Source organism: Sinohyriopsis cumingii, chromosome 15 (genome assembly GCF_028554795.1).
Source record: "Sinohyriopsis cumingii isolate HCF-2022 chromosome 15, ASM2855479v2, whole genome shotgun sequence".
Lineage (NCBI taxonomy): Eukaryota > Metazoa > Mollusca > Bivalvia > Unionida > Unionidae > Sinohyriopsis > Sinohyriopsis cumingii.
The window spans coordinates 54,570,938-54,584,347 of NC_142975.1; the positions used below are offsets into that span (position 1 = coordinate 54,570,938).

The 13,410-nt window shown below is 35.0% G+C and overlaps 1 protein-coding gene across 3 annotated transcripts in view; it reads right to left on the reverse strand.

Annotated features, from left to right (window-relative positions):
* The window catches only part of LOC149781823 (uncharacterized), a 236,258-nt gene that overhangs the window by 24,711 nt on the left and 198,137 nt on the right, over positions 1-13,410 (reverse strand). For 2 of the 3 annotated variants that reach the window (XM_089935998.1, XM_089935997.1), the window contains one exon: positions 7,264-7,444. In XM_089935998.1, coding sequence (XP_089792124.1) covers positions 7,264-7,444 — 181 coding nt within the window. Of the gene's footprint in view, positions 1-7,263; positions 7,464-13,410 lie in introns of all 3 variants that reach the window. The other variant, XM_089935999.1, reaches the window with a different exon arrangement.

The following is a 13,410-nucleotide window of genomic DNA, read 5'->3' on the forward strand; positions in this document are numbered from 1 at the left end:
AATGACTGCTGAAGATTAAAATAACTGGCCTATGGTAAGTATATTTTTGTATCCATTTTCCACCACTTATTTTGATATGTGTATCGTTACATCGATGAATTGTTTCACACATAGTTAATAGACTGTGTAAAGCAGTGGACCCAGTGGTAGTTTAGGGTGATTATTTAACCTACTAGTCTAAGAACATTTTGGCGAAGAAGACCTATCCCCCTCCCTCTTTGTAAACACAAACTCATAAGACAAAGTAGGTCTATGGTCCACATCTATGACTACAATGTGGCCCAGGTCAAGAAAACCATGGCTGAGTGTGGGAAATGGGCCAATCGCTTCCCTGTGGAGAAAAGCCCTGGTCACTACATGTGACTCTTATCTGTTGTAACAGTTGTTGTTGTGGGTTTTAATGCCATTTTCCAGCACAATATAGGCTATACATGGTGGCCAGCATTAATGGTGGAGGAAGAACCTTGGAAAACCCCGGAAAGAATCACCGACCCACAAGAAGCTACTGGCAAGCTTTCTCACATAACCACATTGGCCGAACCCGAGACTCGAACCCACGCAGACAGGTGAGATGGCAGTGATCCGTAATGGTAAACGCTTTAGACCACTCTGCCACTCAGGGCCCCCAACTCTTATCTGTAGGATGATCCATCCCCAGTTCTGATAAGAGTTAGATCTGAGCACTTGCTTTATCTGGGAACTAGATCACCAACAATGAATCCCTGAGTGAAAGGTTTTATACTTTCCCTTAGAAGAGGGCCAACTAATCCTAGGAGTCTCTGAGGAGACTTGGGTAATCTTCCTTTGCAACCAGAGGGACTCAGAGAAAAAAAAAACAGAAAATTCTTGCTTGTTAGGCTCATTGACTCTCTGTTAAATCCCATATCTTAACAGACCAGAGGCTACACAATTTACAGCCATCTGTCCTCATACAGTGTTTGCAGAATAAACAAGTGGAGTGTGTGTCCCACTGAAATTTCTTGTGGTCACACTTACCTACACCTTGCTTAAACATTGCATCTGAAATAAATAGGCTTAAAGACTTGATATACACAACATTTCTAAGTAGTATAAACCAGGTAAAGCATGGACTAAGTATAGGCTATTATAATTTATTCAGTAAGAAACATTACATTGTTGTTGTTGTTGTTGTTCTAGGGTTTAACGCCATTTTTCAGCACAAGATAGGCTATACATGGCGGCCAGTATAACTGGTGGAGGAAGAACCCTGGAAAACCCAGGGAAGAACCACTGACCCATGAGAATCCACTGGCAGGCTTTCCCACATACCCACGCTAGCCAAGCCTTGGACTTGAACCCATGCAGACAGAGGTGAGATGGCAGTGATCCGGAATGGTGAACACTTTAGACCACTTGGCTACTCAGGGCCCCGAAACATTATATAGATGTTTCATTGAGATTAAATGTTAAAAAGGAAGCAATGCTAAGCTGTCTAGACAAAAAGGCAATAATTAAGTCAACCAGACTTTAAAAACAGCATGGGACTACTAACAAAATTATCAAAAATGAGGATATTAAAACTGCTAAATATGAGGAAAAATGTAGCAAAGGCTATCCAAAGTGAAAATGGAAAAAAGCTCTAGTTCGATAACTGAATACAATAGATGAAATGAAGAAGTGGCACTTGACCTGCTTACCACGTATAAAAATGTCGCAATTTACAATATATGAAAAGTTAATAAATGATTAGCAGGTGAGTCCATTGACAACAAAATGCAAGGATTGGGAAATTAAGATCAATTATCTACCCAGTGCTGCTTAGAAAATGTTATTTAAATACCAATAAAACAACCAATTTGAAATAATAACACTTTTAGAAGTAAAAAATAAAATGCCAGATTGTACACAAAAAATACGGTATAATGGTCTAAAAAATTCTCAAGAGATCTTAATGAAGTAGTGATAAATCAATCAGGGTATCTCACAACATTCATCATAATACAGCACACAAGACAATAATTGATTTGCATGTTGATCCACATAAGTAGTGGCCAATATTTGTCCTGTAATTGATCCTGAACATTTCAATATACCAAACAAAAATAAATGACAAGGGCCTTCATGTTACCTACTGTATCTCTCATACTGCCTACCCACATATCTATCATCATATTTTAATAACAAGTATTGAAAAAGAACTTTTACCAGTCCAGGTTATGACTCTTTGAAAATGGCTGGGGACTCATGAGTTCTTGCAGCTGAGAGTCTTGGAAAACCTAATCAAGAAGTTCTATTGATTGCAGCCCTGTTTTAAAGCAAAGTGGCTTTTTGTACAAAATTGCAAGGTCTCTATGGCAAAAGCTTCCTGTGAAATCTGGCTGAATTCTACTATCTAGTTTCTGAGAAGTCATATAATAGTTTTACTATTTTAGTAATGGCGGCCATACTGGATGGCAGATTGGTTAAATCTGAACGCCATCATTGCCAAAACACTTTCTGTCAAATTTGGTCAAAATCTAGTTGGGTATAGAATTTACATTTTGAGTATTGGTACGGTGGATCTGCATAACTTTTAAATCCCCCCCCATGCCAGAATGCTGTGTTAAATTTGGCCGCATTATGTTGAGCTCTATGTGAGTTTTTTTTCTAATTTAGAAATGGTGACCATATCTGATGGTGGATCTACATCATTTGAACAAATCTGAAAGGCATTCATGCCAGGATGCTTTATGTTAAGTAGTCAAAATCAATTCTGACAAGGAGTTGTTTATAAAGTTTTTTCCTTCATTTTAGTAATGTCAGCCGTATTGGATGACAGCTTTTTATTCATTAAACAAATCTGAAGGGCTCTGATGTGAGACTGCTTCCTGTAAAGTGATGTGCAAAGTGGTCAAGTGGTTTCTGAGAAGAATTTGTAAAAAAGCAATAGTGAGAGGATGACTTACGGCCGGGTGAGCTAAAATTTAAAATGGCAAAGTTTACCAGTTATATGGTACATCTAAGACAATATGAGCTTCACATATAATTGATATGTTTCCATTACAGTCTTGATGGGGCCAAGATTTTACATTCTCTCTCTCCATGCCCAGTCGTTTATCTTTATGACTTATTGCCTATATTACCCTTGATCACTGAAAGGGTTACAAAGAAATTTCCTACAAGTGTACAATCATGCAAAGATTTGACCTGCTATATCTTACTCCTTCACATGGAACAGCTTCACAAAATTTGACATTTGTTGTATTGTTTTCTGTCAAAAATGTGAGAAAAAAGGTATTTCATATAAATATAGCAGAGATATTTGAAATGATCTATTTTTTTAATCATAACGATGTTTAAAGACTTCTTGCTTTCAAAGTTTAAGTTTGAAGCAACACAGATACTAAGTTTTGTGCTTCATAGAATAGTTCTGCTTCTACTGTTTTTTTCTTCACATTTGTGAACATTTGCAAAATCACCTTTACTTCAACATCGGGAAACAAATTAAATGTATGTTTCTTATTTGCTGTAAGAAGAAAACATATCACCATTTAAAACAAGCAGCCCAACTGGGCTGTACCACAATCTTCCAACCTTTATATCATGTTAGTGTTATGCATTTGTAATGTCTGAAGAAAAAATAATTTCTAAAAGATAAAGTCATATTTAATATGTTAGATCAAGGTCAATACGGAACTCCTCCAAGATTCTGATAGAAACCTACTAACCAAATTTCAATGAAATCATCTCAGAAATAGTTTCAAGTGAAGTAAGAGGCTCAGTCAATCCGATGCGAGATCACCTCCATAATACCTTCTTATTATAAAACCTTTCTAAGGTCATGATGATATAAACTTATTTACCAAGTTTGAGCAAATTCCAATAAAAATTCAGACTACAGAGTGGTAACAAGTTCAGCTAATCAAATAAAAAATTACTTCATAAACATGCTCTGGACAGCCATAATTAACTCTTCCAACATCTTGATGATATAAGATTAATTGACAAAGATTAACCAGAATTTGCCGATTTCAGTCTATCAGCTGCTGTTGGTTTCTAATGGCACTTGCATCACTCTTTTCAGGAATATCATGCTGAGAAAATGAGAGTGATGTACTTTCTCAATGGCTGTCCAGAGCACCCAATAAGATGCAGTATCGCCTTATAATTATGCATGGATCTTGGTCATTATCAAAACTGTCTTGAATCATCATATGAACTCACATTCCAATTCTGATTAAAATTCTACCCCAGCCATGATCTCCAGAATGGTAACAAGCTCAGCCAATCAAATGATCACATTATTAATATGGACTGTCTCAATTATTCTCAAACTTGTCCAGGATCATTATAATGTAAGCTCACATTCCAAGTTTGATCAAAAATATTCCTTCCATAGCTGCATCAAGCTCAGTCAGTATGATGCTAGATAACCTCTTCAATATCTGTGGATATATCAAATTTGTCCAAGATGATGATGTTAATATAAGACCATATTCCAAGCTTGATAAAACCAAGCCAAAAACATGGCCTCCAGAGTCGAAACATGCTCAGCCAATCATGCATCTCAGTCATTACTGAACTCATTGGAAATACCGATCACATAAACTTATGTTCCAAGTTTGAAAAATATTAAATGGGATATATGGCCATAGATTAGTATGTTTAATCAGTAAGTCACCTGGTTCATGGACATCAATATTGATCATTTTACTGAACTTATCCAGGACCTCGATGCTATGTGCCTACTGGTACATTCCAAATGTGATAAAAACTGATCAGAAATGTTGTCTCCACATTGGTAAAAAGACAGCCAATCAGTTGCAAATTACCCTAAATAATATGTGTGGATCTCGCTCACTGATATCACATTCATCAGAGACTAGGATGATATAAGCCTGATTCCACATTTGATCAAAATCAAACAAAAAAATATTGACTCCTTGGTAACAAGGATGGATGATGCAGGCAGGACCACACTAAAAGTTAAATTGTCCTTACGGCCAGATGAGTTAAAAATACAATGTATACAGACAAGTAGGTTTAGCTTTGCTACTCTGCAGATTAATGGATATTAAAATTTACAAAATTAATGAAGATGTCACCTTAATTTCTAAACATGTTGCTGTTGCATGCATTATGTAACCTGTCTTTTTATATATAAAATTGTTTGGGGGGGGATCTTGAAAAACTGACTTCACTAAGGTTACATATAATAAATATAGCAGCTGATACCATGCCTCAATTTGTGCTTGCCAGTATGCATGCAGATCAGAGTGGTATCCCTTGCCAGTATGCATGCAAATCAGAGTGGTATCCCTTGCCATTATGCATGCAAATCAGTGTTGCCAGTATGCATGCAAATCTGTGTTGCCAGTATGCATACAAATCAGTGTTGCCAGTATGCATGCAAATCAGTGTTGTACCTAGACCTTCACCTTATCCCAAAATCTGGGGATGCACATTTTCAAAAGGGACCTTGAAAAATACCTTGAGTGATCATGAATTTAATATTTTTCACTTTAACTACAATAAAAAGCTGAACAGTGACAAGTCATACAGAGAATGGAATCTGTCATTTACTTGTGAGGACTCATAATTAATTTACATGTATTTACATCTATGATACATACCAAAGGATTTTTTGATATTTCCCTAAACTGTCAAGCAGAAAATAGTGTGCCCAAGGGGTGTATAATCTATATCTTGGGGACATTAGATAAACAAGAGAATCAATTGGGTCTGGTATTGCACACCTGGTAATATAAAATTACAGCTGATCAATTCATTAAGCAGGCTAAATGATGTGGTATTATAAAAATACATACTATGTATACCATCTCCAACACTTTATATCATGCTCATTTGAGCAATTTCACCAAATACTGATACAAATTCTTTCTAAAAATAAAGGTCCAACAATATTCAGTCTCTTGTTTAAAATAAGTCTTGTTGACAATAAATGTAACTGACCAAAATGACGGCTTCAAGCCAGTCAATTGCAACATCACCTCAATAATATTTGTGGACATTGCTCAGTTTTAAAACCACACAATCACTTGATGACACAAGTCCATTGTGATAAAAATGGGGTCAGAATTATGGTCTCCAGGGTAGTAATAAGTTCAGCCAATCACGTACAAGATCACTTCATTAACATGCATGGCTCATACTCATTACTGTTTGTCTAAGATCTAGATGACATAAACCTATAATACAAAACTGAATCACCAATATATTAGCCAGATTGACAACAAGTTTAGCTAATTGGATCCATGATTACATTATTAATATGAGTGCCTCTCGCTCATTAGTGAATCCATCAAAGATCTTGAGGAGACAAGCCGATACTTCAAGTTTAATAAATATGGTTTCCAGAGTGACAACATGCTCAGATGCAAGATTAACAAATTAATATGCATGCATCTTACTCACTGTCAAACTTGTAAAAGATCTTGATTCCAAGTGTGATTAAAACCAGATCAGAAATATGACCTCCAGAGTGGGATCAATTGTAGCCAGTCATATGCATGATCACCTTATTAATGTGTGGATCTCACTCATTAATAAACTCATTTAGAATCTTGCCAATATAAAGTTCGGATCTCCAGATTGCTTACATGGTGAGCCAATCCGATGCATGATGCATGGATCTTGCTCACTGTCAACCTCTTGCAAAAATCATCAGCCCACATTTGAAGTTTGATCAAAATCATATCAGAAATATGGCTTTGAGAGGTGTAACAATAAGATGTAAAATTCCTTAATGCATGGATTTCATCCATTAACGAGCTCATCCATGATCCTAATGACCATAACACTTATTCCAAGTTTCATCGAAACTGAATCCGAAATAGAGTGGTTGCAAACTCATTTAATCAGATGCCTGATCATCTCGTTAATATGCATGGATCTCAATTATTACTGACTGTGTCTGAGACCTAAATGATACAGAGAACATATTCCAAGTTTGTTCAAAATCAGATTGGAAATATGGCCTCCAGACTAGACACAAGATTAGCCAATCAAATGCAAGCTCACCTCATTGATACGCATGAATCTCACACATTATTATCTGTCCTAGATTTAGATGATATAAACCTATATTCTAACTTTGATTGAAATAAAATCAAAAATATGAGCTCCAGATAGGTAAGAAGCAGTTGTTGATGGATGGACACGATGCACCATTCACAATACAACACAGACGCACGTACATACCATAATATCACTTGGCCTTGTAGCCAGGTTTATTAAAAACTTACATGCGCAACGCTACACATATTTTGCTAACAAAACAAATTTATTTTTAGGTTTACTTACTTCTCTGTCCTTCCCAAGCTTATATTCTTTTAACAATTTATCCAAGCCTTGCTTCTGCTGAGAAATTGAATCGATCCGATCGTGAAGTCTTGTGTTCTCCTCCTCTAAAAATTTGGTACGGATCTGCAACATGGAGATCATCCGTGCCTTCTCGCGCAAGCTCTCTTCTTGTTCGTTCAACCTGCAAGAAATGGGGAACGCTGAAAAGCAAAGGCAATAATATGTTCGTTTAATAATTAGTGCTCTGATATGCTGTGCAGGGAAAGCCTGGAAAACAGTTAAAAGCAAAAGAAGAAAGTATGTACCAAAAGTCACTGCTTCTTAAATTTTCATATATGATTCAAACAAACATTATTTTTCAATATTTTAATGATTTAAAGTCTCTAATGACATGGTATAAAAAAAAAATTCTTTCCAGAATTTTGGTTTAATAAACAATCAATTCTTAGTAACATAATGTTTACTTGTAGGGCATCTCATTAGCATTTTAACATTTGATAATGCGTGGAATAAATATTGTATGTACTTGCAAACAACATAAACCATTATCTGCCATCACATAAAGCACTAGCAGATCTGGGTCTATCCTGTTTGTTCTACTGATTACTCCTAAAAACTGCATAGACCCTGATCTGCTGGCACACAATACGATGGCTGACATAGACCCGGATCTGCTGGCACACAATACGATGGCTGACATAGACCCGGATCTGCTGGCACACAATACGATGGCTGACATGGACCCAGATCTGCTGGCACACAATATGATGGCTGGCACACAATATGATGGCTGACACAGACCTGGATCTGCTGCCACACAATACGATGGCTGACATGGACCCAGATCTGCTGGCACACAATATGATGGCTGACACAGACCTGGATCTGCTGGCATCAGTGTCATGGCTGACATAGACCCAGATCTGCTGGCATCAGTGTCATGGCTGAACTGATCCTATGCAGTTTGCAGCTGGGCTTGACTTATAAGTGAGTATATACGGTAGGTCTCTTATGTCCAAAAGACTGGTAGTACTAACTAAATAAAATGATTAATGATATAAAATCATTTGCAGACTGTATCCATTCTTTAACTACTAACTTTAAAGACCATGGGAACTGAATAGGTCATTTACACTGTGCCACACCGGTAATATGTCTATAAGAAAGATTAATGAATAGGATATTATTTGAGAATCATGTGCAACAAGAACATAAGATATAGTGACTTTTGATACAAATATCAGTAATAATTTCAGAAAGCACTTAAGCTAATCAAAATAAACTACTATTGGGTTAATTCGGACAACAGAAGAATATTAAATGCACCATATTTACCGCATATGTTGGGACACCATAAATTAATTTCTAAAGTAATTTTTTGTGCACTGAATATTTTGAAACAGATCTCTGCTTCTGAGTCATAAGTTTTGGGACATCTTTTCAATCATAATATTGATGCTTAGCTGGCAAAATATTAATAACGGTATCAATTCAGGATTTAAAAATGGAATCATTTGAAACTTGCCTGTATAAAACTACATTCAAAATTAAATCTTCATTTACTACCAAAATATACTACTTATAGTTTTGTATACATCTGAACGACTTGTATTTGTATATTTTGAGCTTTGCAGTACACCGTGTTTGATGCAATAAAACTTCTGATTTAATTTATACACCTCTCCCTAGATAATGGGGTCCACAAACATAGACCACACTATAAGCAAGGGCGCAAGTTACCGAGGGATCTCCAAAAATTGAAAAAAAAATCACTCTGACATCGAGAAAACCATGGGAGGGGGAGTGGCATTAGGGAACTGGGCTGTTTAATGACTGAATCCTCATTTTACAATCAAGTCGATAATAATTTTTAATAACAGGCTTTTTCTAATGAAGTTGTTTGTTGTTCTGTTTAAATTAAATTTATTTTCGAAATGTCCAACATGTGAAAAATTGTTCCAACTGGTTTCAACAACCATCACGTGAAAAATTTGTCTATTATGGCACTGTTTTTTGTTTTCTTGATGTGTCTGGTTCCTGTAGTGGTGTTTAACAGTATCCTGCCAAATCAGGAGTCCAAAAAGCAGGGAACAAATCTAACTATTGATACACCACCAAACAAGATTCCTTTTTTTCAAAAACATGCAACATTTATTTCGTGAGACAACTGTCTACGTCAAAATTCAATTTTTGTATTGTTTAATTAGTACAATAATGATGTCATAATTTCATTGGAAGTAATAATGAAACTTCTTATCATCCTTGAGGATATCTCTAAGTGCCAGTTCAGGCATTCTCAGGAACTCGCTTGCCCACAATGGTCCATATCTGTGAAAACATGGTCTTTATTTTACAAAGTATTCATTTCGCTTAGATGCCTTGTTATCTTTTATCACAGTTATGTATGAGTCGGTTAATTTAAGGTAGTTTATGTTGCATACACAATAACATTTATAAGTGTTCGATTGATCAAATGAAGCGAGTTCACCCAACATACGACCGGTGCCACTAGATTTTAAGTTTGTAGGATTTTTGTGCCTTTTAACTTTTATTTTATTCCACTTCGTTTATTTGATTCAAAAAACATAATTAATGTGATAATACAAAGGAGGCCTTCTTTTAATTCAGTGCAACAATACAACAAATACTTCTGCAAGTCAGTTATCAAAACAAGGTTGGCACTTAATTAGGTTCTCAGAGAAAAGCTAGTGGATATAGCTGTTATGGTAGATTGACTGTTTTTACATTTAATACATGGGGATGCATTGCGTTTATGATGATTACACTTAAAAGGAACTCAAAGATAGAACTTGAACATAAATTTCAATTGATAAAAAGCTTTTTAATTTGTATTTATTGATTAACACATTAACCCCTGGTGACAAGTTTACATGGCAGGAGGTAGTAGCCTTCTGCCATCTTCTGTAGCGTCAAGGTCATGTATGATACACTAAAGTGGGTGGTATTATAGAAAGGTAGACAGATGTAGCTCTACAGTGATACCAAATAATCTGGAATTTCTAGTTGCACTACAAAATACAGAGGGAAAAAACTCATTTTTTGGACCCGATTTTTTTCCACCCAAAATTCGCCCATGGTCAGAATCCGATTTTGTGTCCAGATTTTAGACTTTTTGGTCTCAGATCTAAGGCAGACCAGTATGAACTGCAAACAGATGAACCTTCGCAAAAAGTAGGATAAGATGGGCATTTGGAATAAAGTGGTCTCGATACGAAAATAATGGGTCCGTTAAGGAAAAGAAAAAAAAACTCCAACTTTTACCCTTCTGCTCATGCGCGAGCCAAATAGCCAATGAAAAATGATGTTTCTAACACAACTTGGCATTATGTTATTGGAAGATCACCCAGAAGTTTATTATCTATGATTTATTAGGATGTATTCAGAAATAGCTTTCAAAATGTGTTTCCTATCTGAATTTCAGGCGACAAAAACCTCCAGGGGATAATATGTTAAAGTACAGCCTCCACTCGGCATAAGTGACACTGATTGATCTAAATTTCCTTACATGTCATTAATTGCGGTGTACTAAGAATGTTGTTTGGAAATAAAATGTAAAAATTGTATGACCTATTTTTAAATTTGATATTTCATAGTGTTGATTAAAATTTCCAGGTCCTATATACTGTTTTCAATGAAAAAATGAGCAATACATCATCAAAGTTTCCATTACCAATTTTGATCACGATTTTCTTCAAGTTCAACAAATAGGGATCAATTTTTGGAGTATTCTCTGGTTAAAAAAAATGGGATACACACCTGACCCAGCATTATAAGTGGTTTCGTGAGTTATCAGTCCACGAGTTATCGACAGAGTGGTGTATTTGCCTTTTTTGCAAGTCAAGGCTATTTCCTAAGTAATATTTTCTTAGTTATCTGCCAGCACAAAGCACTTTAACTTGTAATGGCAGCACTCGCTTTGTTTCCCCAACCCTTTGATTGAGTCGCATATTTGATACTTGTTCACTGACAATTAGTCTTGTATTTAGTTAACAGTTATTTGAACCTTCTGTAATCATGCAGTACAAATAAAACCTTTTCAGAAGTGACATGCTTTAGACAATTAAAAAGAATGTAATGCTCAAAGTGTTACTTATAGAACCAAAGTTCTATTGTTTCAACTTTGAAATTCCTGAGAATACCAGTAAAAAGAAATCAAGGTTAACTTCCCCAGGTCAGGCTAGTTTGTATATAAACAAATTGGCATATTTTAAAGAATCCAAACTTGACTTCTGTGGCTGGTTTGCCTTTTAAATAAAATAAACTTTGATAATTCAGAAAAAAACAGGCGCTGATGTCTGCAAGCTAAAATAGCATATGCAATATCATCTTTAATAATATTTTTGTAACACATCATTTGCACTCACTGTGAATGTATTTAATACATTTTCTGGCTAAATATGTTTATATTGTTAACTTGGATATAAAAGAGTCTTGGTTATTTTGAACCAGACATGGTGACATGGACTGCATGAACTGCTGGTGCCTCAAAGCAATTGTTGTTTCTCTCACTCTTGTTTGTGATTTTGCTGGATCCAATTTTCAGTTTGATAACATGCTAAAACCCTTGAGGATAACCAAACATGATTTGTTTGTACATACTGAGATCAACAAACAGTATGTCAATGTTTTTACTGAACATAAGCGATACACACTCTGGATGTATACATTCTATCACAGCATACAATTCTGGGTAGTGAATACATTTCTTTTGCACATAAATTGCTTATGAAAAACAAAAAGTAAAAATAAATAAGAACAAGCAAGGTTAGGTTTATTCATTGTGTTATCAAATAAAACTTTATGTAACATTGGGTCAGTGGGCGTGGCAAATTCAACATGATTTGTGTTGATAAGTTCATATGATCTTGGCAACAAAAAGCTGCACCATAAGTTATGGGACAGGAAAAGAAAAATTTATATTTTCTTGCCCAGAAAATACGGTAAATATGGCAAGTATGAGGATAAAAAAAACAGAATTAGGTTATATTGCTCTATATTTAAAACTTAGGTTATATTGCTCTATATTTAAAACTTAGGTTATATTGCTCTATATTTAAAACTTAGTGTCTACAAATGCACCAGATACATTTTCAAAAACTGAATGAATATTGAAATACAGCAATAGGAAAGACTGAAGCCAAGTATATTATGAAATTCTAAATATGAACTTATAAAAAAGATATAATGGTCATTATTTTCAAAATTAAAATATACATATATACATGTACCTAAATAAGCTGTTAGATTACTCTAGCATAAATATGCTACACAAGAAAATAAGCTTCCACACATTTTGGAAAATACCTGTAGCAATTCAATGTAAAACAGCAGAGAAAATAAGCTTAAAGCCAAGCTATCCAAAACGATATACATTTCTTAAAATCCAATAATTTCACATACCACCATCTCAAAGTCAACTTATTTTTTTTCCACATCACAGCAAAGGAGTTAGTATCATACTGTCTTGCAATTATGAAACTGCTTTTACACCACAAATAATACAAGGTTTGGGTCTAACATCATTTTCTATCCAATGAATTAAATGATGGATGTTTCTACATTACCTATCGGAATACAAAATTGAATTACCTTAACTACTTTAATGATGGGCATTATGATCATTATTATTATTATTATTTATTCATTTATTTAATTAATTATTTACTTCAAAGTTTTGCAATTTTTAAAAATTTGTAACAGGTAGAAGTCTTGGCACCACTATGAGAAAAGCTCCACAATTTGAAACATAAAACTGCATGCAGCCATGCTTGATTACTTGTTTATACATATTTCTTCTGCACATTTAATTTCATGTTCCAGAAAAAGAGATCTGAGTTGTCTAACCCATCTGTAAATATGTATTATGACCTGTCACAATTACAATTACTTATGAATTTTGTTTAAGCACAGTTTAGACACAACAATGTATAACCCAAATATTATCAGTTTTGGTTTGAATGCTAAAATCGGTTCACACTGATATTCTAAAACTAATATTACCAGGTCAACTATCAACCAATTAAATGAAGTTTCAACAATCATGTGCATTGCCCAATTCCTACTGGGTCCCTTCAGTCACTGCTGTCATCCCCAATTTTTGTAGACTAGCCCAATTCCTATAGGGTC